This window comes from Nycticebus coucang, chromosome 1, assembly GCF_027406575.1.
Source record: "Nycticebus coucang isolate mNycCou1 chromosome 1, mNycCou1.pri, whole genome shotgun sequence".
NCBI lineage: Eukaryota > Metazoa > Chordata > Mammalia > Primates > Lorisidae > Nycticebus > Nycticebus coucang.
This window is the reverse complement of record NC_069780.1, coordinates 97,258,325-97,284,321: the sequence shown is the minus strand read 5'-3', so window position 1 is coordinate 97,284,321 and position 25,997 is coordinate 97,258,325. Positions and strand designations below refer to the sequence as shown.

Here is a 25,997-nt window from a genome sequence, read left to right as displayed (position 1 = left end):
GAAATGAAAGCATCTGAGGTGGGCTTTAGAAATGTGGGCTTGAACCGGGCGCAGTGGCTCATGCCTATAATCCCACCACTTGGGAGGCTGAGGTGTATGGATTGCCTGAGCTCACAGGTTCGAGACTAGCCTGACCCAGAGCCAGACCTCATCTCTAAAGAATAGCTGGGCATTGTGGTAAGCACCTATTGTCCCAGCTACTTGGGAGGCTGAGGCAAGAGAATCGCTTCAGCCCAGGAGTTTGAGGTTGCTGTGAGCTGTGACACCATGGCACTCTACCAAGGGTGGCAAAGTGAGACTCTGTCTTAAAAAAAAAAAGTGGGTTTGAATCTGATTGGTACAAACCTAAGAACTATGTTAGCTGGAATAATAAAAAGGTGAGAGTCAATGAAACTATACGAATGGAGATAAGAGGCTGTAAATTCAAGAGCAAAATTTTTGTTTGGTATTAGTTATCATTACACATAGATTCAGGGATATTCTTGAGTATCCAAACATTCCTTTCAAATTTAACCCCAAACAAAGGATCCCACCCTTTAAACACAAATGTGTGTAGATTGAAGTCACTAAACTTGAATGTTCTCTTTGGAGCCTTCTTAATTCTGGTCATTCCCAGGGAATTTATTTCTAGTTGTCTTGAATCTTAAGCTGCCTTTGTTTTTGGAGCATACTGTGGTGTCTTGTTGGAACTGAATGTCAGCTTCTTAAAAATGTCTTTAGCTTTCATTCCCAAGCATATCATTTTGGGGGTAGGAAGTGCCCCAGATTCCTTAAAACGTATGATTCCTTGTCAGGATGGTGCACATGGTTGTAATAAAAGGGGACTCAGCAAGTTTGGTGCTGAGGTTCAGGCTACAGAAAATGCACATTGTCTTGTTAATGTTAAAATGATCGCATACAGACTTGCCAGGGTAGGGCTTAAATTACAGCTTTAGTTTTAAAAGGAAAAACTTGCTTGCTTGGAACCTGTGTTTTTGCCAATCACTGTTAGATCACCTTTTGAATTAGGGATGATGGGTAGGTAAGTAACCCTTCTCAGAGGCTCCTCTGGATACCCTGAGGGTTGGGTTTTTGGTTCTAGTCACACCCTGCTTTAGTCTGAGGGTGTGTGCTTTTATAATTTCTTTAAGCACAGTGGAACTTTCCAGAAAACCCAGTGGGTCGGATGTATTTTGTTGAACTTCTCAGCTCAGGTATTCCTTTGGGAGGATGTAGCCAGGACTGTTTGGCATGGCTGCTCTGTCCCTGAGCTAGCAGGCACGTCCCAGCTACTCTAGGCATTGGGCAGTCCTGGTGTACTTGTCAGACTAGGGTTTATATGTATGAGTGGTCATGAGCTACATGTAAAGAAAAATGAATGCAGCACTCCAAGTAAAATGCTTCTGAGGCCAAGGGGAGAAAAAGGAATGAATGGTGCATTTTTAGGAGAAGACACATAAACTTCTTTAGACTTCTAGGATCTATTAATAAATTTTCTATTTTAGCAGCGGAATGCACCTCTTGGAAAATTGGATACATTTTTATCTTTTTTTTTTTTTTTTTTTGTAGAGACAGAGTTTCACTTTATTGCCCTCGGTAGAGTGCCGTGGCCTCACACAGCTCACAGCAACCTCCAACTCCTGGGCTTAAGTGATTCTCCTGCCTCAGCCTCCCGAGTACCTGGGACTACAGGCGCCCGCCACAACGCCCGGCTATTTTTTGATTGCAGTTTAGCCGGGGCCGGGTTTGAACCCACCACCCTCGGTATATGGGGCCGGCGCCCTACTCACTGAGCCACAGGCGCCGCCCTACATTTTTTTCTTTTTCTTTGAGACAGAGTCTAACTATGTTGCCCTTGGTAGAGTGCAATGGCATCACAGCTTACAGCAATCTCGAACTCTTGGACTTAAATAATTCTCTTGCCTCAGCCTCCCAAGTAGCTGGGACTATAGGCGCCTGCTACAACGCCAGGCTTTTGTTGTTGTTGTTGTTGCAGTTGTTTAGCTGGCCCCGGCCGGATTCGAACCCGCCACCCACAGTGTATGTGGCTGGCGTAGTAACCACTGTGCCATGGGTGCCGAGCCTGGATACATTTTTAATCAATGTTCATTTCTAAAGTACCTGAATTTCTTTAGTTCCCACCTACCTGTGTGGATGAATTTACATAAATAAGTTACTAAGATTTTATAGGTGTTTGCTCCTATCTGCTTGTATGGAACCGCATCCTTTTGCAGTATCATACCTTCCCCCTACCCCTTGGCCCCACAACATTTCTGGGCATCCACAGACATTGGGCAGTGTCTTATGTTTTTGGAAATTAATGCACTTAGAGTCATTGGCCCATTCCTGGCACCTGCAGAACACTGGAGAGAGGCTTCTGTGCTAGGCCACCACTGCCAGTCTGGAGGACACACATTTCCTGTTGGAGTGCTACTGTCTCAGTCCCCCAGGGCCACGTAGTATGTGTGCTTGGTAATTTATGGTTTTCTGAGCCAAAGCTACATTCTATGATCTATAGAATTTGAGAGCATAGCACGATTTTTCTCAGTCTCGCATGTTTAAAAGTTTTTTTTCACCTGTGAAGGCAGCTCTTTTTTTTTTTTTTTTTTTTTTTGCCTGTGGCTCCTGTCTCCATCTGGCTCAGACCGGGCCCTGGGATCAAGCCAGGGCTTTCTCTGGTTTTCGCTCTTGAGCCTCTGCTCATAATCCACCTCCCACAAGGCTTCTTCCTCCTAGGCAAATTAACTCATGCAAATGCGTACCTGCCAGCTGCTTGCAGGCTTTGCCAACTACTTAGACGTGAAATTACCATCTTAAATATTCCAGAAATTTCCATGTTTTTCCTGAAGCAGAATTGAGATTAACAACGATTTTTCCCTCTGATTTTTTCCCATTTCACTAAACCTTTCTCATTCTGAGATTTAAAACCCCTAGATCACAAACTTTGTTCGTTTTCTAGTTTTGAATTTGGTCTTTTTTTGGACAGTCTCAAGCTGTCCCCCTGAGTAGAATGCTGTGGCATCATAGCTCACAGCAACCTCCAACTCTTGGGTTCAAGGGATCCTTTTGCCTCAGTTTTTCTATTTTTAGTAGAGACCGGGTCTTGCTTTTGCTCAGGCTAGTCTTGAACTTGTGAGCTCAAGCTATCCACCTGCCTCTACCTCCCAGTGTGCTAGGATTACAGGTGTGAGCCACCATGCCCAGCCTATTTTGGTCATTTTTGAGGTCTTATTTTTGTATTCTTTTATGCTTGGTCAGTCTTAGTCTTGAGCCACCTACAATAAACCCCCTACAAATAAGTCTCTGCATTGAGTACTTAGGGATTTATTCCAGAGGCTGAGATCTCTTTTGGGGCTTCAGACTCATTTATTCAACTGCTCAACTTGATATTTCCACTTGGCCATGTCAGCGGTACCTGAAACTTGAGTCCATGACATCTTGTGATCAGTGTCTGGGTTCTGCTTGTTGCTGTGTCAGTGTCTGGCACCTCTGAAAGTCAAGTCCTATGACCAGAAGCCTGAGTGTCCTCCTTGTCATCTCCCTCTCACCCCTGTATACTCCATCAAGTCCCATCTTCTTACCTTTTGACTACCTTGCATCCATCTGCTTCTTTCCACTTCTCTTGCTTGATCCCTCCTAGATGATTACCCCAGCCTTTCAGTTGGTCTCTTCTGCCTCTAGTTTCTGCCCTCTACAGTTGATTTCTTTTCAAAATGAAAGCCAGGCTTATATCCTCAGTACTCTGGGAGACCGAGGTGGGAGGATTCCTTGACCTCAGGAGTTTGAGACCAGGCTGAACAAGAGCGAGACCCTGTCTCTACTAAAAATAGAAAAACTAGCTTAGCATGGTGGCGGATACCTGTAGTCCAAGCTACTTGGGAGGCTGAGGCAGGAGGATTGCTTGAGCCCAAGAGTTTGAGGTTGCTATGAGCTAGGCTGACGCCACGTCCCTCTGCCCAGGGTGACAGAGTTAAGACTCTGTTCCCCCCAAATAAATAAAAAACAAAAATAAAAATGTTGAACTCTTCTTCAGCAACATATTTAATTAAAACCTTTCAGTAGCTTCCTGTTCTTACTAGCTCTCTAGACCAATCTCCTGTCATAATTACTATTGCTTCTCATGCTCCATCCTCAGTCTTCAACAAAGTGCCAAGCTTTCTCCATCTATAGGGACTTTATATGTTTTTTACTGTCGTGAGCAATCTGCTGACCCCTTTACCTCTTCCTTCAGCCCTCAGTTCATCGCTTTTACAGTGGAGCTTGCTTCTAACTTCGTATGTTCTTATGGTACCACATATAGAAGAGCCTCTGTAAAGTGATCACCCATGGGACTATAACAAGCTGTTCAACACATGGAGGTGGTCAGCATAAGGAACTAGGCCTGCTGTACTGATACGTACCATGGTGCACGTCCAGTCTATGAAAATTGGGTCAACTTAAGGAGGTGGTCAGTGTAAGGAGGTAACCAGCTATGGAGGTTCTACTGTATTTCTACTAAATTGTACTTACCACGGTTGTCATTTTATACTTACTTGAGCAGTTCCTTGTCTTTTTCATTATCCATTGAACTCAGTGGAGGCAGGAAATTTCCTCTGTATCTTTACCACCTAGTTAGATGATTTAGTGGTTGAGCAATGAATATTCCTTCAATAGGTGAATAGTTGAGAATCAAGTAGAGCATAGGCAGTAACAAAATGGTTTTGAAATTAGTAATTCCTCTTGTCTTTGAATCTTGCTTCTCCCCTGGTACCTCTGTGACAGTAGGGCACTTGGTTCAGAGATAAGTCTTCTCATCTGAAAAACAGACAGTAAATACCTGTGAGGACTATTTGGAACAATGGGATCATATGTGGAGCCTTCAGAAAGTTCCTAGAAACTGTATTATGAAAACACCAAGTATGGATTTCAAAAACTTTTTTCACCAAAATTAAGTTGTTATAACATGGTCTGAACAGGATCTAGTTTGAGGCCTTAAGAAGAGGGCACCTATTTTTCTTCAGTTAATAATGTAAAAAAGACTATATTCGCATGGTTAAATTTCCAGGACTCTCAGTTTTTGAGGGTGGTATCATCGCTTATGAAAGTATCTTGAGCTTGATGGAGCTTATGTTGAAAAAAATTTGTATTTTTAAATTTCAATTGTGTGCCAACCTTTTGAAGTCCCCCCCGTGTTTGTAAAATACAGTATACAGTGCTTTGAATATAGAAGGTGTTAAGTGATCGCTTTTATACTTTAAAAAACCTTTTTATTATAAAATTGCAGATTCAAAAAATCACACAAAATATATGTATAGCTAGCCAAAACATTATAGAGATATTGCCCTTGTCACTTCCAGAAACCCCGGGAGCCATGTCTTTCTCTCTAGTCCAGTGGCAGCCTGTCTCACCTCAGTAACCTCATCTTGAGTTTAGAGTCATTTCCCCTCTGTCCTTTTGTCATACTTCATCTGCTGAAGACTCTGGAGCATTCATTCCTATAGAATGTCCTACAGTCTGGATTTTGCTGATTGCTTGTCAGTGGTGCAATCAGATAGAATGTTCCTCTGTCCTGTCTATGTCCTGCAAATTGACAGCTGCGTCCAGAGGCTTAACCAAACTCATGTTTGATTCCTGTGCGTGGTGTTATGTTCTCCTGGGAGAAGGCACGTCTGTCTGGTTGGTTGTCTTTCTTCTCATGGTACTAGTAGCTGTTGATATTCAATATCTGGATCCACTTATTTACTAGGGGTGACAAATGGTGATATCTTAATTCTGTCATTTATTTTTCAGTTACTGCTTAAATACTTGTAAAAGACATTTTTTTCCTTATCTGTTTGCTTATACAATGATACAGTTTATGTGGAAAAGCTGCATACATTCTTGATTCTTTCACTTTTCCAATTTCCAAGATAGTGAATTTGTTCCCTGTCATCTTCTGAAGGTGACAAATTTTTTCTTTTTTTTAAGACAGTCTCCCTCTGTTACCCTGGGTAGAGTGCCATGGTGTCATCATAGTTCACAGCAACCTCAAACCCTTAGGTTTGAGCAATCCTCCTATGTTAGGCTCCGGAGTAGTTGGGACTATAGGCACTGGCTACTACCCCAGGCTAGTTTTCTATTTTTAGTAGAGACGAGGGTCTCACTCTTGCTTAGACTGGTCTCAAAGTCCTGAGCTTAAGTGATCCACCCGCGTTGATTTCCCAGAGAGCTGGGGTCACAGGTGTGAGCCACCGTGACTAGCTTGTGACCAATTATAGTTGTGCGTGCTTTAAAAAATATTATGAACAAATGGATTTGAACCTATTTGGGTTGCAGTAAGTTGTAATTATTATATATATTTTTTTATTGTTGTGGATTCATTGAGGGATAATTATTATATTTTGAAGTGTATATTAACATGTCTTTGGACAGTGGACTCCTATGTTGGCTCCTTCCCTTTTGCTGTGACTCTGTGGTCACAGAGAGTTTGCTGTGGGGTCTAATAGCATTTCAGGCTCCAGGTTCTTTTTTTTTTTGTTTGTTTGTTTGTTTTAGAGACAGTCTCACTTTGTTGCCCTTAGTAGGGTTCTGTGGCGTCACAGCTCACAGCAACCTCCAGCTTTGGGGCTTAGGTGATTCTCTTGCCTCAGCTTCCTGAATAGCTGGGACTGTAGGCATCGGCCACTACCCCCGGCTATTTTTTGTTGCAGTTTGGCTGGGGCTGAGTTTGAACCTGCCACCCTCGGTATATGGGGCTGGTGCCCTACTCACTGAGCCACAGGCACCACCCGTCCTTTTATCCTTTGTTTGTTTTTGAGACAATCTTGGTATGTCATCCTCAGTAGAGTGCTGTGGTGTCACAGCTCACAGCAACCTCAAACTCTTAGGCTTACGCTATTCTCTTGCCTCAGCCTCCCAAGTAGCTGGGACTATTGGCGCCTGCCACAACGCTGGCTATTTTTTGGTTGTAATTGTCATTGTTATTTGGCAGGCCTGGACTGGATTCAACCCCCATCAGCTCTGGTGTATGTGGCTGGCACCTTAGCCGCTTAAGCTATAGTCGCCCAGCCTCCCTTCACAACTTTTGAACTTTTTTTTTTTTTTGAGGCAGAGTCTCAAGCTGTTGCCATGGCGTCACAGCTCTCAGCAACCTCAAACTCTTGGGCTTAAGCGATTCTCTTGCTTCAGCCTCCCAAGTAGCTGGGACTACACGTACCCGCCACAACTCCTGGCTACTTTTTTTTTTTTTTTTTTTGCAGTTTTTGGCCAGGGCTGGGTTTGAACCCACCACCCTTGGCATATAGGGCCGGTGCCCTACTCCTTTGGGCCACAGGTGCTTTCCCATGCCTGACTATTTTTTAGTTGTAGTTGCCGTTGTTTAGCAGGCCTGTGCTGTATTCAAACCTGCCAGCTTCAGTGCATGTGGTTGGTGCCTTAGCCACTTGAACTACAGATGCTGAGCTGAACTCTGTGTGCTATTTTAGGGAAGCCTTTTCCATCCCAAGATTATAAACGACTTTTCTCTTATTTCCTTTTAATATTTTTTTAGTTAAAAAATTTAATTCTTGTAATCAATTTTGAGTTACATATGAAGTATAAAACGATGATCTTTTTTCTCACATAAATAGCAAGTTATCCTAACATCATTTACTGAATAGTGTTTTTTCCCTCATTAATTTCAAATTCTTTATAACATTCCTAATTTCCACATGGGTGCATCTGTTTTTTTTTTTTTTTTACCTTCTACCATTCTGTTTCTTTCTTTTGACACTGTCATCATACCCTTTTGATATCTGGGTAGGGAGCATTCTCCTTAATTCTTTCTTTTCAAAAATTTAAACTTATGCATTTATTTATTTTTTCAGAAGAAGTTTATAATCTGTTAAGCCATATCTTAATGCTTGTACAATGCATTTTGTAACGTTGGTTTTATTTTTTTATGTGAATTATTCATTCTGTAATCTGTTTTTTTTTCCTTATATTGCAGAGTCCCATGTGTGGTAACTCACATGAGTCAGCTCAGTCTAGAAGGGTAGTAATTTCTTATAATATGGATAAAGCTCTGAAAGAAGGTAAGGATTAAATGGGAGCATATAATTACTAGGTAAAACAATTCATTATGTTCTAAAAGGAAAATAATAATCTTTAGCAAATTATCTTTCCTACTGTATATTAGCATTAGTTTTTTTTTTTTTTTTGGTGAGTTTATATTGATGACTTAAATATGTTGATGTTTTGGTTGAATGGAAGGGATTTACACATTTATTGAGTAGGAATTTCAGATGATGAGAAGCTAGAAGTAGAGCTAGTTCCACCATATGAAGCGTGGATCCACTCTTTGTTCCTTAAAATATTTCGTTTTAAATTTTACCTGGAGAAGTTGTATTGGGGATAAATGGACCAGTGCTATCTAACATTAATATGAGGGCCACAATTGTAATTTGGGTTTCCTAATTCCAAGCCATAGTACTGACCCAGAATTAAGAAAATAGGGACTAGAAATCTTCCAAAGGAGGGTGATCAGCCATAGAAGCTGAGCCTAGTTATGATACTGACTGGTGTTTGGGATTATTCCTGCATTAGTTGGAGACAGAAACCACACAGTAATTGAATAGGGAAAGTTAAATATAAATATATATAAAAATACATATATATAAATATAAAGAGTTATTAAATTATAACGTGAGATTAACTACTAAATGGTTAAAAAAAAAAAAAAAACAAACTCTAGAAAATATAAGAAGAGTAGATAATGGGAGCAGCCACTATAGAGCTAAGGCAGAGCACATTTGGACAGAGGTCTCCTTAACCCCTGGCTTGAGACCCAGGCCTGCTTGGCCTCCCATGGTTGAGGAGTTTGGGCAGAAACCTCAGGTGAGGGGAGGCCAGCAGAATTCTCTGGGATGCCATCCTGTGGATACCATTGGAACTTGCTGGGTGAACACCTGCTCTATGCTGCACGCAGTAGGAGCCGTCAGAGAAGAGCACACAGGAGCCAGGAAGAAAAGCCACTTCCTGCTCCCATACCCTTTCATCAGGCTTTGCTGACAAAGTTAAATGCTATTGGTCAAAGAAGAAATGTTTAAGGGTCTAGCCCCTGTACCAAAAAGCAGGGCAGAAAGGCTGACTTTACAGCAGAGAGACAATAGATTGATAACTGATACACTTTATAAGTGTGATACCTCTGTGTAAAATGCTCTGGGTTTTTTGTTTTTGTTGTGATAAACTTGAGTAGTTTGGCATCAAGATAGAATATTTTAAAATAGGGCTAAGAAAATCGTGATATGTGATCACTACACTCAAATAGTCTAGTTAAATGAGAATCTTATTTTCAAAGATTTAGGAAAGATGACCTGTCTTCTCTTGAGTTGTGTTTTCTGCTGTCTTGTCTTAAAACAGTAGGTGGCTAATTTCTAGTAGAAATGGTTCTTTCATTTGTTTTACTCATTGCTTTGTTTATTTCTGGTAGTGTTCGACTACAGCTACAGAGATTATGTTCTGTCCTGGTATGGAAACCTCAGCAGAGATGAGGGACAACTTTATCATCTGCTCTTAGAAGACTTTTGGGAAATTGCCAGAGAGTTGCATCACAGACTGAGTCACGTGGATGTGGTTAAAGTTGTCTGCAATGATGTTGTAAGGACTTTACTCACTCATTTCTGTGACCTGAAAGCCGCTAATGCCAGGTAACTGGGCAACTCATCCCCCTTTTCATATTAAAATACCTTTCTTACTGAGTAAGGGATCAACGTCAAGACAACTCTAGCATATACTGCCTCTTGCCAGTACTTGGCTTAAAAATGTAAACATATAGAGGGGAAATAACTATAGTGTTCTGATAGAGTAGATTTTTTAAAACTTTCTAATAGAAAACCACTTTACAGAAAATGTTTAATTTTATAAACAGTCAAATGAATTTTACTGAGCCAGCATCAAGATGATCTTATTTATGATATTATGGGTACCTATAAATATAAAGTATATTATTTTCTTTTTTTTTTTTTTTTTTTTTTTTGTAGAGACAGAGTCTCACTGTACCACTGTACCGCCCTCGGGTAGAGTGCCGTGGCGTCACACGGCTCACAGCAACCTCTAACTCCTGGGCTTAGGCGATTCTCTTGCCTCAGCCTCCTGAGCAGCTGGGACTATAGGCGCCCACCACAACGCCCAGCTATTTTTTTGTTGCAGTTTGGCCGGGGCTGGGTTTGAACCCGCCACCCTCGGCATATGGGGCTGGCGCCCTACTCATTGAGCCACAGGCACCGCCCCAAAATATATTATTTTCTAATATGAATGGTGTCAATGAGTTTACAGTTTTTAGAATAAATTTGGTTCATGTTTATGTCTGTGAGTCCTGTGTTAAGAGTTCTGTTGCATCATGATATCCTGAAAATTGATTTTTAAAGGTACTTGATGTTGGAAGTTATGGACTTTATTATTTTTTTAGAGACAGAGTCTCACTTTGTTGCCCTCAGTAGAGTGATGTGACGTCATAGTTCACAGCAACCTCCAACTCTTGGGCTTAGACAATTCTCTTGCCTCAGCTTTCTGAGTAGCTGGGACTAAAAGCACCCACCACAATGCCTGGCTATTTTTTTTGTTGCAGTTTGGCTGGGGTGGTTCGAACCCACCACCGTCGGTAAATGGGGCCCGTGCCCTACTCACTGAGCCATAGGTGCTGCCCGAATTATAGCACTTCTAACTTGTACATAAAACGTAGTCTTTTTGAAACGAGTAGCCTCCGCTTGTTTTGGTATGAACTTAGTTGGAATAGGAATGATAAATGTGACCTATTCCAGGGAAGGGATAAAGAACTTTAACCACTTAAGCGTATGAGCCAATATTGGCATCATGTTGGGCAGATGATAACTCATTCTCTTCTAAGAAGCCTTGTTGTATGCATTTACCAGAAAGTAGCCCCCATTCTGTCCTGAGATGTTGTGTTTGTAAGAGGACATTGTTGTTGAGTGTGGTTGTGTAGCAGGCCTCCCCATTCTCAGCTGTGTTGCTTCTTTCTGTGAATTGTATTGTTTCCCAACATCTGCCAATTTCAGGTCTAAGAGGCCAGAACCCATGGAGTCATTATGTGCCCACTGTTCGCCAGCTTGCTGCCCCAGTGTTTTGCAAATCATCTATCTAATCTCTGTCGATAAGAGTCTCACTTTGTTGTCCTGGGTACAGTGCTGTGGTATCCTATCTCACAGCAACCTCAAACTCCTGGACTCAAGCAATCCTCCTACCTCAGCCTCCAGAGTAGCTGACACTACAGGTGCCCGCCACCACACCTGGCTACTTTTTCTATGTTTAGTAGTGATGGGGTCTTGCTCTTGCTCAGACTGGTCTGGAACTCCTGAGCTCAAGGGATTCTCTAGCCTCAGCCTCCCAGAATTCTGGGATTGTAGGTGTGAGCCACTGAGCCTTGCTTACATTATTTTTAAACTATGATCCATTGTGAGAAATAACATTTTATATCGTGGCCTAGTGCCAGAAACAGTACTCTTCATTACTTGTAATAACTTTGACATTTTTTGTTCTTTAACATTTTTTAGATATACTGTTTGGGACAACTCAATAAAATTTTTGGATCACAACCTATGGTTTGGGAAACATTACTTGTAGAATGGTAGTTCTCAGATTTTTTTGTTTCAGGATCCCTCCATATTCTTAAAAGTTACTGAGAACCTTGAAGAGCTTGCTTTTACATGGGTTATATTTATTTATTTATTTTATGTTTTTGAGACAGAGTCTCAAACTTTGTCACCCTTAGTGGAGTGCAATGGCGTCCTAGCTCACAGCAACTTCAAACTCCTGAGTCAAGTGATCCTCTTGTCTCAGCCTTCCGAGTAGCTGGGACTACAGACACCTGCCACAATGCCCGGCTATTTTTAGAGATGAGGTCTCGCTCTAGCACAGGCTGGTGTCAAACTCCTCTGAGTTCAGGCAATCCACCCGCCTTGGCCTCTCTGAGTGCTAGGATTATAGGTGTGAGCCGTAGAGCCTGGCCTATGTGGATTATATTTAGTGGTTTGCCAGAGCCAGCTTGTACTGGCCTGTCAGAAATGATTGTGCATATCTCTTCCCAACTTTGAGTTTAGTGATGTCATATTGGTAGCTTGAAATAGGCTGTGGTGGGAGTATTATGCCATGGCATGGGCAAATGCTCCAAGTTAGAGTTTTTCTTCTGGAAAGTCAGTTAAACATTTAGCAGTTTACCACTCATCATATCTATTGATATTTACAATATTTAGATATTAAAACTTAAGTTTTTTTAAAATTTTTTTTTTAGAGACAGAGTCTCACTTTATCGCCCTGGGTAGAGTCCCGTGGCATCACAGTTCACAGCAACCTCCAACTCCTGGGCTTAGGTGATTCTCTTGCCTCAGCCTCCCAAGTACCTGGGACTATAGGCACCCATAACAACACCCGGTCATTTTTTGCTGCACTTTGGCTGGGGCCGGGTTCAAATCTACCACCCTTGGTATATGGGGCCGGCGCCCTTCCTGCTGAGCCACAGTGCCCCCCAACTTAAGAAATTTTTAAAATACCAACATATACAGGACACTTTCCATTAATCAGCATGCTAACATCATCATAAATCATGTAGCCTCTGGAAAATGCCACCATGAAAGTGAAAAAGCCAAATGACATTTGTATTAATAAATTACTACGTGGTTTTGACCTCACTGAGCCCCTGAAGGAGTCTTGGAGACCAGGAAGGTGGTCTCGGAGTCTCTGGACCACCCTTTGAATACTGCTGCTTGCAAAGAAAGTAACTTCCAGTCAGGAGAGAGGATTGTGAATTAGTAAGGGCAATGAGAGAAATAGGACTCGGGTTATCTCCCTGGAATGTCAAAAGCTTTAGCCTCTCTTTTGCAGCCCCTTGGAACATCTGCTAATTTGCTTTAGTATCTATTGTATAAAGTGTTCCATAGTTCTGCCTGACAAATATGATCAAAGACTTGTTTGAATTCATTGGAAACTCATTCTATTTTTTTTTTTTTTTTTGGCCAGGGCTGGGCTTGAACACGCCACCTCTGGCATATGGGGCTGACGCCCTACTCCTTTGAGCCACAGGCGCTGCCCGAAACTCATTCTAAAGTATTTAAAATATGGTCCAATAGAGGACAGTATTTAAATCATTATTTATTCCAGTTAGAAGACTGGTGGATTTAGGTTTGGGAGAAGGGTGAGTGGTTGGAAAAATCTGGTGTTTTTGTGATGGCTCAGTTTCAACAAGAGAATATATTTTTTCATTGAGATATTTACCAGCTTTTGAAATTACTACTTGTATGGATAATAAAAGGATAGTTATGGATAAAGCATCTGAATAATAGAAACAGAGAACCGATTCCATATTAGCTCTGTCTCTTTGGGTTTCTAGTTTTCTTTCTTTTTTTTTTTCCTCTGGGTTTCTAGTTTTCTTTTCTTTTCTTTTTCTTTTTTTGAGATGGAGTCTCACTATGTTGCCCTCACGGTAGAGTGCTGTGGCGTTACAGCTCACAACAACCTCCAACTCTTGGGCTTAAGCGATTCTCTTGCCTCAGCCTCCCAAGTAGCTGGGACTATAGGCGCCTGCCACAGTGCCCCCTCTCTGCCCTTTTTTTTTTTTTTTTGTTGCAGTTGTCATTGTTTTAGCTGGCCTGGGCTGGGTTCAGACCGCCAGCATCAGTGTATATGGCCAGTGCAGTAACCACTGTGCTAGTTTCTTCTAGTTTTCTTATGCGAAGGATAGATTTATTTTTCTTGTATCTAAGCCAGTGGTTCTCAACCTGTGGGTCACAACTCCTTTGGGGATCATTTCTCAACCTGTGGGTCACAACCCCATTCACAGGGGTCGCCTAAGACCATCCTGCATATCAGATACTTACATCACGATTCATAACAGTAGCAAAATTAGTTATGAAGTTGCAACGAAAATAATTTTATGGTTGGGGGTCACGACAACATGAGGAACTGTATTGAAGGGTCGCAGCATTAGGAAGGTTGAGAACCACTGATCTAAGTAAGCTATTCTTAGAAGCTCTAATCAGAGAGTAAAGAACAAAAAAAGAATAACAGAAAAAACATCTACCACCATTTTCTGGGACTATGGATGTTTGAAGATGTGTCAGTAGGTCACTGGTATTTTGCATATAGTAGGTGATTGTGTCCTGCAGAGTGTGGCAGACAGCGTGTTCAGGTTTGATGACTGTCTGTATCTGCATGCCCCAGGTAATTAGTGCTCTTGTCCTAGGAATCACCATTGGTGTGTGGACAATGACGTTGGTAGTCTGGGGAGCACCGAATTGATCTGGCTGCTGTCCAATAAAAGAATAATAAATTGCATTAATAAAACAACAAATCTTCTGGTCGACTGTCAGGCAGCTGTGAGGAGGCTGCTTTCCAGCCAGCCTTCATATTTCTGGGCTGTCGTCGTGTTGCTGCTGGAAGCCAATCCAGACCACATTTAATTCTTGCCTTTGCTTCCTCTTCTTTTGTGTCATCATGTTTTGTTCCATCATGTTTCAGGAAAATCTAGAAATGATTGCTTTTATAGTATTAATTCAATAGCATCTTTAATTTTATAGTTTCCTTCTTTTAATTTCTGCATTTTATTTGCTGGTCAAGTACTGGCATGCAGTTTGAGGGGAAAACAATGTTTTTATTCACTCATTTTCCTTCTTTATATCTGAAATTTTCTTCCCTTTTGTCTTTGCAGTCTCTGATTATGGTGTAGAGTCTGGACTTGAGAGTTATTTCTGTCATTTATTACCTCTGTGATTTATTCATCTTACTATTCAGATCTTAATTTTCTCATCTAGAAAATGCCAGTAAAGATATCTACTTTTTGGTATAGGTGGGAGGATTAAGTAATATTGTACACACAGAACTTATAAAAGGTTAACATCCTTTTGCTCACTCAAGGAAGGAGAACCGAGAGGTAAGTACTGGGAATTATAAAAGCAAATGGTGGATCCACACTGAATGAAAGGAGGATACTGCAAAGACTAATGTGCTGGCCCACCAGAAGGCTAGCTATACGTCTCCTGACCACCCAGTGGTAGCCATGTGCCTCATGAGCCTCCTTTTCTTTAAAGCATGCTTAATACCCATGTACCAGAGGGTATCATAGAAATGTCCTGCTTGGAGCTTGCAGAAAGAGTCCAGGGAAGCATCTACCTTTCCTTTTTCCAGAGATAAGCTTGTTTGACCAACTCTGTGGTCCTTGATTCATTCAGAAGGTTTTTCCTCTAACTCAGCTCTAGGAGGGAGGGGACCTTGTGGCAGTCTAGGAACCAGACTTCCATTGGTATGGACAAGGAACAGTGTATACTTTGAGAGGGATGTTGACATTTAAAGAAGCTTCTCTTGTAAAAGTGGGTCTGTGGGGTGGGCAATCTCCTCCAATAAGTTTTAACCAAATTTTATATAATATATACACACACATATGCATATTTTATTTTTTCGAGACATAGTCTCACTCTGTCACCCTGGGTAGAACGTCATCACGTCATTGTAGCTCACAGCAACCTCAGACTCTTGGGTTCAGGCGATCCTCTTGCCTCAGCCTCCTGAGTAGCTGGGACTACAGGCACCAGCCACTATGCCTGGCTAGTTTTTCTATTTTTAGTAGAAACAGGGTCTTGCTCTTGCTCAGGCTGGTCTCAAACTCCTGAGCGATCTGCCCGCCTCAGCCTCCCAGAATGCTAAAATTATAGGAGTGATCCACTGTACCCAGTCCAAATGTATATTTTAAAGAAAAGAATTACTAGAATTACCTTTAAAAGTACTTGAAATCTTTTTTTTTTTTTTTCTTTTTTTTTTTTGTAGAGACAGAGTCTCACTTTATGGCCCTCGGTAGAGTGCCGTGGCCTCACACAGCTCACAGCAACCTCCAACTCCTGGGCTTAAGCGATTCTCCTGCCTCAGCCTCCCGAGTAGCTGGGACTACAGGTGCCCGCCACAACGCCCAGCTATTTTCTGGTTTGCAGTTTTGGCCGGGGCCGGGTTTGAACCCGCCACCCTCGGTATATGGGGCTGGCGCCTTACCGACTGAGCCACAGGCGCCGCCCAGTACTTGAAATCTTAATGTTACTGCAATGAAATATCAACTCTGCCTGCCAACATAGCTAGAGTTTAAAATAATTGAAGATGACATTTCTTTAAAAGTCAGCGTTTGTCAGTATATATGTAACGGTTTACTCTTAAAATCTCTCTTTGTGTTGTTGGCTTTACACATTAGGGTAGAATTCCTCCAGCATGTAGAAGACAAAGAAGCCTTTCTTTTTTAGTGTACCTACTAGAAAGAAATTAGTTTTCAAGTTTTTAGTGTAAGAAGAAATTGCTTGGGTGGCGCCTGCGGCTCAGTGAGTAGGGCGCTGGCCCCATATACCGAGGGTGGCGGGTTCAAACCCAGCCCCGGCTGAACTGCAACAAAAAAGTAGCCGGGCGTTGTGGCGGGTGCTTGTAGTCCCAGTTGTTCGGGAGGCTGAGGCAGGAGAATCACTGAAACCCAAGAGTTAGAGGTTGCTGTGAGTCCTGTGACATCATGGCACTCTACTGAAGGTGGTAAAGTGAGACTCTGTCTCTAGAAAAAAAAAAATTGCTATACCTCCTAAGAGATGTTGGTCATAAAGGCAACAGTATGCCCTTGTTTGTTTAATTCCCTGTGTAGTACTTATTATGTTTATCCTTCTCTATTGAGTATTGTTTTTTTCCCTTAGTATTATCCACTATCTACTATAAGAATCTCTTAACACTGTCCCTCTTTATCTGGAAGAAAAATTAGCATCTGTCTTCTGTGACTTACTATCTAGATGTTAGGAAAAAGGAAAGTATAGAAAGTTCTACTTTTCACTCCTGTTCACTCAGGTCCTCCACATGAATGATCCTGGAATAACGTCAGTGAGAGATGAGAGATGTTTAAACTTCTTAGCAAGTCCTTATTCATAATATAGTTTTTTATGTGATAGGTATGATGTTCCACACAAAACGTGAGTAACTCTAAAATTAAGGCAAGCAGCTGTGCTGTTTGATAATTATCTACAAAAGAAAGTCATCTCATGAAGTCCACAACCAACCTTGGCAAGACTGGTTGGGAGATACTTCACAGTTTCATAGGAGGCAATTTGTCATGAATTATATAACATCAAGTTATGGACTCTCTCCTCATTAGAAATACCCGTTGACTTTTTATCCTGTGATCTCCCAGTCTAGAAAGCTCGCTGTTGATCTTGACTTATGCTTTTATAAGCTTTTCTCTTCTTTTCTTTTCTGTGTTTTTTTTTTTTTTGATAAATGAAGTTGTAGATCATATATAAGATGCCATCTAGAAAACTTAAAAATAATCAAGTTAGGCAGCGCCTGTCACAGTGGTTATGGTGCTGGCCACATGCACCAAAGCTGGTGAGTTCGAACTTGGCCTGGGCCAGCTAAACAGCAACAACAACTGCAACAACAACAACAAAAAAAAAAAATAGCGGGGTGTTGTGGCAATTGCCTGTAGTCCCAGCTGCTAGGGAGGCTGAGGCAACAGAATCCCTTGAGCCCAGGACTTTGAGGTTGCTGCAAGCTGTGACATCAGGGCACTCTACTGAGGGCGACATTAGTGAGACTCTGTATCAAAAACAAAAAAATCTGGTTAAAGAAATACTCATACTTTTTTGGATTGTTCCTCTGAATTGGGAGTTACCTATAACTTTTGATGCAACTTAAGTTAGATATCATGGTTTGGTTTGAAATCCCAAAAGGTCGTGCATTTATCTTTATTTCAGTGTAATTTTTCTATGATTGAGAAGATTTGATTGTTAAGATTATTGAGGCAGCGTTACAGCCAAGGCATTGTCCATTTGAAGTTTTTTTTACCTAATGGTATATAACTGAAGTGTTCCTAAAACTTTTTTTCCTTCCTTTTCCCTCCTGTTTATTTTTTTAGACATGAAGAACAGCCGAGGCCTTTTCTGTTGCATGCATGCTTGAGGAACTCAGATGATGAAGTAAGATTTCTACAAATGTGTTCTCGGGTTCTGGTGTCTTGTCTCCTCCCCTCAAAGGATGTCCAGTCTCTCAGCTTACGTGTCATGCTTGCAGAAATTCTCGCAACAAAAGGTAGACCTATGAAATTGATATTACTAAGGCAATAAGTGTGCAAACTAATGTGCTCCGTGCTGATGTGATAACTCCTATGCAGACCTTGCTTACTATGGGACATAAGAGAATTAAAGCATTTTCAAAATTTCAGGTTTAAACATCTCTCAAAAAAAGTACTTGGCCATACATGATATACTTAAATTTTTTATGTAACATTTGTTTAATGTGCAGTCCATTCTATAGTTTATTTTGACACAGGAAAATTCTTATGTTCTTGATAGGGAAGCATTCATGTAGGATAGCTTTTTTGAATCATCCAGGCAAGTAATATATGAATTAATGAAAGTATGTATGTACTTTGTGTGTGCCTGTGTATGTATTTAAATTCTGATTAGTGTTTGCATAAGCTTCACAGATAATGCCTATGTAATGTGTTACTTAGAGATAGAAATATATTCTTAGAAATGTGTTGTTGGGCGGTTTCTTTGTGTGAACATCATAGAATATAATTCTGTAAATCTCAGTAGTAAAGCCTATTGTACACATAGGCCGTATGGGACAGTTGTACACTGCCCACTCACACTGGATGTGGCTATGCTGGATGCTGTAGGCAGTTGTATCACAACCGTATTTGTGTACGTGAACAAAGAAAGGGTACGGTAAAAACATAAAAGATAAAAATAGTACCCCTATGTCCTCATACCATGAATGAGCCTTACAGGACTGGAAGTGACTCTGGGTTAGCCAGGGAGTGAGTGGTGGGTGAATGAAAGCTGAGGAGCATTATTGTACATCATTGAAGACTTATAAACACTGTGCACTTAGGCTATACTACATTTATTTTTTTTTAATTTCCTCAATAAATTAGCCTTGGCTGGGTGTGGTAGCTCATGCCTATAATCCTAGCACTCTGGGAGGCCAAGGCAGGTGGATCACTTGAGCTCAGGAGTTTAAGACCAGCCTGAGCAAGAGCGAGACTCCATCTCTACTAAAAATAGGAAAACTAGGGCGGCGCCTGTGGCTCAGTCGGTAGGTCGCCGGCCCCACCTACCCAGGGTGGCAGGTTCGAACCCAACCCCGGCCAAACTGCAACAACAACAAAAAAATAGCTGGGCATTGTGGTGGGTTCCTCTAGTCCCAGCTACTCCGGAGGCTAAGGCAAGAGAATCGCCTAAGCCCAGGACCCGGAGGTTGCTGTGAGCTGTGACGTCAAGGCACTCTACCAAGGGCGATAAAGTGAGACTCTGTCTCTAAAAAAAAAAAAAAAAAAGAAAAAGAAAAGAAAAACTAGCCGGGCATAGTGGCAGGTGCCTATAGTCCCAGCTACTTAGGAGGCTGACATAGGAGTATCACTTGAGGTCACTGTGAGCTATGATGCCAGAGCACTCTACTCAGGGTGACAGAGTAAGACTCAGAAAAAAAAAAAAATTAGCCTTAGTTTACTGTAACTTTTTTACTTTATAAACTAGTAAACTTTTAACTTTTTGACTCTTGTAATAACCCTTTGCTTGATACAAATGTTATACAAAACTTTTCTTTATATTCTTACTCCATAAGCTTTTTTCCTTTTTTTTTTTTTTTTATACTTTCCAAAATATTTCTATTACAAACAAACACACACACATGGGCCTCGGCCTGCACAGTGTCAGGATCATCAGGAACACTGTCGCCACACAACTCGTCCAACTGGAACGTCTTCAGGGGCAGTAACAGGCATGTTACCTCCTATGACAACATTGACTTCTTCTTTGAATACCTCCTGAAGGACCTGCCTGAGGCTGTTTTACATTTCACTTAAAAAATAAGTAGAAAGAGTATACTCTAAAATAACAATAAAAGGTATAATGTAATAGGAACATAAATTGATAGTGTAGTCATTTATTTTCATCATCAAGTATTATTTACTATACTTAATTGTAGTGCTATGCTTTTATTCATTTGGCAGCACAGTGAGTTTGTTTCTACCAGCTTGACATCTCGAGGTGATAGGAATTTTTCAGCTTCATTATAATTTTATGGGACCATTTGAGCTGTCATTGACCAAAATGTTATTATGTGGCACATGACTATACATAATTTTGTGAACTTGGAATAAATAAAAAAGAAACTGTACCATGTATAATGTGATTACTGGAGTAAAGCTAACTATATCCAGGGCAATGCATAGCCAGGATATGGAAAATGGTAGAAAATGTGACCTAAGAGAAACTTCCCATTGCAGAATCTCAAACAAATAGTGTTGCCTTGAGATGCAGTGATTGACCATCTCCTTTGTTATCTCAGGATTAGCCAGCTGTGCCTATCACTTGACATACTCAATCACAGAGGAAAGAGGAAATTTTTAATCTAAAGTTATTAGAATGGATCTGTAAGAGTGACACTTTTTTTTTGTGTGTGTGTGTGACAGTCTCTCTGTCACCTTGGGTAGTGTGCCCTGGCATGATAGCTCACAGCAAACTCAAACTCTTGGGCTCAAGCCATCCTCCTGCCTCAGTCTCTTGAGTAGCTGGGACTATAGGCACCTGCCACTAAGCCTGGCTAGTTTTTCTATTTTTAGTAGAGATGGGGTCTCACTCTTTCTCAGGCTGGTGTTGAACTCCTGATCTCAGGCAATCCACCTGCCTCGGCCTTCCAGAGTGCTAAGATTACAGTCATGAGCCACCATGCCTGGCCAATTGTGACCCTGACTTTTTAACAACCTCCTCCCTGGGCTCTGCTTTAAGCAGGTGGGAGACCATTGATGTTTATCTTTTGCAGATTAAACTGTCAAAATGTGTTCAGCCTTATTAAAACAAAAAACGAAAAAGGAGAAAAGAAAAAAATAAGTGTACTTAATTTTATAGTTTTGTTAACAACTTGTGTTCCAAATGACTTCCTTTACATATCACTCATTTTTATTAAAATGACTTCTTAATTGTAGCTGTAGTTGGTAACCTATCTGGAAGGGTAGGCACCCTTCTGTGTGTGCACACGCAGGTTCAGTGTTGGATATCTTGTTTATAATTTTCCTCTTTTGGGCAGTTGAAAAATATTTCCCAAATGTAGTTTAGTTGTGTAATACGAAAACACTTACAGAAAAATGTCTTTTTCAGTGGCATTTTTTTCTCTTTTCTGCAGTCTTGAAGCCAGTAGTGGAGTTCCTGAGTAATCCAGATTACATTAACCAAATGCTCCTTGCCCAGTTGGAATACAGAGAACAGATAAATGAACATCACAAGAGAGCCTACACGTATGCGCCTTCTTACGAAGAGTTCATCAAGCTCATCAACAGCAACTCTGATGTGGAGTTCTTGAAACAACTAAGGTATTTGGTCTTCAATTACAGCACAACTGCACGTGCCGATTATCATCTGCTGCCTAGTTATGTTTAAAAAAAAGTGACAAGGAAGGAGAAATTAGAGTCCATAAATCTTAGCATTTAGTGACAACTAAATTTATCCAGCTGCTTCTTAACAGTGGAATTAGGTTTTCCAAAGTATTAGGTTTTTCTTTTTTTTTTTTTTTGAGACAGAGCCTCAAGCTGTCGCCCTGGGTAGAGTGCTGTGCCATCACAGCTCACAGCAACCTCCAACTCCTGGGCTCAAGTGATTCTCCTGCCTCTGCCTCCCAAGTAGCTGGGACTACAGGCGCCTGCCACAATGCCCAGCTAATTTTTGGTTGCAGCCATCATTATTGTTTGGCAGGCTGGGCTGGATTCGAACTCGCCAGCTCAGGTGTATGTGGCTGGCACCTTAGCTGCTTGAGCCACAGGCGCCGAGCCACGTATTAGGTTTTTCAAATACAGTTGACCCTTGAGCAATGTGGGGGCTGGGGCGCCAACGACCCCCACCCCCATCAAAGTCCACATATGATTTTGACTCCTGCGAAACTTAACCACTAATAGCTTACTGTTCACCATAAGCCTTTCCAATAACAAAGTCAATTAACATGTATTTTGTATGTTAGGTGTATTGTATATGCTGTATTTTTATAGTAAAGGAAGCTAGAGAAAAATGATTAATAATAACAAGGAGGAGAAAATATGTTTACTATTTATTAAATGAAAGGGGGCTGGGGTTGGTGGCTCACGCCAGTAATCCCAGCACTTTAGGAGGTTAAAGAGGGAGGATTGCTTGAGGCCAGGAGTTTAAGACTGGCCTGGCTCGGTGCCTGTGGCTCAAGTGGCTAAGCCACCAGCCACATACACCTGAGCTAGGGGATTCGAATTCAGCCCGGGCCTGCCAAACAACAATGATGGCTGCAACCAAAAAATAGCCGGGCGCTGTGGCAGGCGCCTGTAGTCCCAGCCTGTGGGAGGCAGAGGCAGGAGAATCGCTTGAGCCCAGGAGTTGGAGGTTGCTGTGAGCTGTGATGCCATGGCACTCTACCCAGGGCGACAGCTTGAGGCTCTGTCTCAAAAAAAAAAAAAAAAAAAAAGACTGGCCTGGGCAACAAAGCAAGATCATGTCTCTACAAAATAATTTAAAAATTAAAACTGGGTATGCTGGTGCACATCTATAGTCCCAGCTACTCAGAAAGTTGAGTCAAGAGGATTGAGCTGAGGATTTTGAGACTGCTATGAGCTATGATTATATGACACTGCACTCCAGCCTGGAGCAAGACTTGTCTCATTTTTTTTTTGGCTGGGGCTGGGTTTGAACCACCTCCGGTATGTGGGGCCAGTGTCTTACTCATTGAGCCACAGGTGCCGCCCAAGACCTTGTCTCTTAAGTGGAAGTGGATTATCATAAAGGCCTACATCTTCACATTGAGTAGGCTGAGGAGGAGAAGGAAGAGAAGGCATTGATCTTGCTGTCTCAGGGATGGCAGAGGCAGAAGAAAATTTCATGTAAGTGGACTCGTACAGCTGAAACCCATGTTGTTGAAGGGTCAGTGGTAATTAGGTTATGAAAGACTAAAAGCTCGTCAGTTGTTAGAAGTACCTACTTAGCCGCCCAGGTGCCTATCGTTTTTTTATTTTATTTTTTTTTTTCTGAGACAGAGTCTCACCATGTTGCCCTCAGTAGAGTTCCATGGCATCACAGCTCACAGCAACCTCAAACTCTTGCCTCAGCCTCCCAAGTAACTGGGACCACAGGCACCCGCCACAACACCTGGCCATTTGTTTCTTTTCTTTTTTTTTTGGTTGCAGTTGTCATTGTTGTTTAGTATGCCCAGGCTGGGTGCCTATCTTAAAAAGCACTGGAAGGTGATGTGTTTTTTTAATTAACAATGTATTGATAACATTGTGCTGGTTTTCATTTTTCTTAGAAAATGCAGAGGTAATTGTTCTGAGAAAACATTTGAAAATACTACAGAAGTATCTTTTATAGGGGAACATAGTCTCCCTTAGCATATCTGAGATATCTTAAGGGTGAGTTTGCGATTTTGTGTGTTCAGTTTCTGTTTGCGGTGTCCTGAGACACACATGCCAGGTGACTGTGTCGTCTGTGGACTTCCAGCTTCTGTTTCTCCCTTACCCTTCTATGCTAATATTCCCAGATACATGAGTAAGAAAGAAAACTGATACATCAGTTTTTCTTTTTTTCGAGACAGAGCCTCAAGCTGTCACCCTGGGTAGAGTGCTATGGCATCACAGCTCACAGCAACCTCCAACTCCTGGGCTCATGCAATTCTCCTGCCTTGACTTCCCAAGTAGCTGGGATTACAGGTGCCCGCCACAATGCCCGGCTATTTTTTTTATTGTTGTTGTTGCAGCCGTCATTGTTGTTTGGCAGGTCCGGGTTGGATTCGAACCCGCCAGTTCAGGTGTATGTGGCTGGCGCCTTAGCTGCTTGAGCCACAGGCGCCAAGCCCAGTTTTTCTTTTTAATAAGAATGTTGGCGAATCATTGATGGAAATGTAAAATATTGGCTGAAATTGGTTGGGTCTTTGAACTATTTGAGGATCTTAGACTTGTCACATTTCTTTAAATTAGGGTTAATATTAAGGTGACTTATGCTACTTAATTTTCTGATCCATTAATTTACCATCTAAGAGGCATGTATTGTAAAAGAAGGTGCTGTGGACCATGCTCGGTGGCTCACGCCTGTAATCCTAGCACTCTGGGAGGCCAAGGCAGGTGGATTGCCTGAGCTTACCAGTTTGAGACCAGCCTAAGCAAAAGTGAAACCTCCGTCTCTACTAAAAATAGAAAAACTATTTTTAGAGGATCCTCTATAAACTAGAGGATCCCTTGAGCCCCAGATGGAGGTTGCTGTGAGCTATGACGCCACTGCACTCTACCCAGGGTGACAGCTGGAAACTCTGTCTCAAAAAAAAAAAAAAAAAAAGACACTGTTCTTATACATTGTACCATATGTTCATCTAGGTCTCACCAACGTATAATGTTGGGTTTAACTGTATGGTTTTGTTTATAAGTAATGTAATTTTTATGGGATAGTATTTGGAGATTTTATTTATGTAAATAATCACAAATGTATAATAAATCACCACCAATTAGCCTATTTGAGATAATGTGCAGAAAGAGAAACATAGCTGGGATTTGAACTCGGGTCTGCCTGACTTCAAATCCTATATTTAAATCTGGGTGGCTTGCTTTCCCAGCAGCCATATTACAGCGGTGGCACAGGCCTCCAACCTTGTGGAGTTTCCTCAAAGTGTGGATATAACCTGCCTCTGTTTGTGAGTCTTGGCCGGGCTGATCCTTTGCAGGGGTCCTCAAACTATGGCCCGCGGGCCACATGCGGCAGTGTGATTGTATTTGTTCCTGTTTTGGTTTTTTACTTCAAAATAAGATATGTGCGGTGTGCATAGGAATTTGTTCATAGTTTTTTTTTTTTTTTTTAACTATAGTCTGGCCCTCCAACGGTCTGAGGGACAGTGAACTGGCCCCCTGCTTAAAAAGTCTGAGGACACCTGGATAGAGCAACAGTCCTCAACCTGTGTTTTTGTTTTTGAGACAGAGTTTTAAGCTGTCATCCTGGGTAGAGTGCTGTGGCATCATAGCTCACAGAAACCTCCAACTTGGGCTCAAGGGATTCTTTCGCCTCAGTTTTTCTATTTTTAGTAGAGACAGGTAGTCACTTTTGCTCAGGCTGGTCTCAAACTTGTGAGCTCAAGCAATGCACTCGCCTCAGCCTCTCAGAGTGCTGGGATTATAGGCATGAGGCACCGCACCCGGCCAGGGAATGGATTTTTATCTCTGAATTAGTTTTGGTGCATTTGCACATGAAGATAAAGTGTTAAAATATTAAAATTCTTAAAATTGCATGCTTCCGTGAAGAACTTAAATTATTTAAATGTTCTGTGCTTTGAACAGGGATTCTGAAAATATATTGTGAGTCATGAGCAGTAAAATAGGATTCCGCTGTAGAGGAACATGAAAGAAGAAATTAAGCATACTTGAAGACAAACTAATGCACCATGTCAGAAATCAATAAGCACACATTAACTGCTAAGAAAAAGATGAGTGTGGGTGGAAAGGCCATGAGAAAAATCATCAAGTATGAAGCACAGAGAAACTTGTCAAATTTTTATGGAAAGAATAACTGAATGTTAATTTAGTTTTAAAGGCAAAAGATTTGTGCGATTTGAAGAGAAACCAGAGTATGATAATAACTGAATGTTAATTTAGTTTTAAAGAAACACTTGATACATTGTGTGGCTGCTTATGAAAAATGTTCTGGAAGATCTTTCAATTTTATGAGAAATAAAAATATACGACTTCAGAAAATAGCTTGGCCGGGCAGTGGCTCATGTCTATAATCCCAGCACTCTGGGAGGCCGAGGTAGGTGGATTGCTTGAGCTCAGGAGTTCCAGACTAGCCTAAGCAAGAGTGAGACCCTGTCTCTACTAAAAAATAGAAAAACTAGCAGGCTTGTGGTGGGTGCCTGTAATCCCAGATATTTGGGAGCTGAGGCAGGAGGATCACGAGAGCCCAAGAGTTTGAGGTTGCTGTGGGCTGTGATGCCATTGCACTCAGAGTGACAAAACAAAACACAATCATAAACACTAGAAGAAATACTTTTCTTTGTTCATAATATTGGTG

General features: G+C 41.5%; 1 protein-coding gene across 3 annotated transcripts in view; it reads left to right on the top strand.

Moving 5' to 3' along the window:
• SNX25 (sorting nexin 25) overlaps window positions 1-25,997 on the top strand; it is a 96,520-nt gene that overhangs the window by 9,314 nt on the left and 61,209 nt on the right. For all 3 annotated transcript variants that reach the window (XM_053584510.1, XM_053584502.1, XM_053584493.1), the window contains exons 2-5: window positions 7,925-8,009; window positions 9,407-9,623; window positions 17,852-18,024; window positions 21,124-21,310. In XM_053584510.1, coding sequence (XP_053440485.1) covers window positions 7,925-8,009; window positions 9,407-9,623; window positions 17,852-18,024; window positions 21,124-21,310 — 662 coding nt within the window. The remainder of the gene's footprint in view (window positions 1-7,924; window positions 8,010-9,406; window positions 9,624-17,851; window positions 18,025-21,123; window positions 21,311-25,997) is intronic.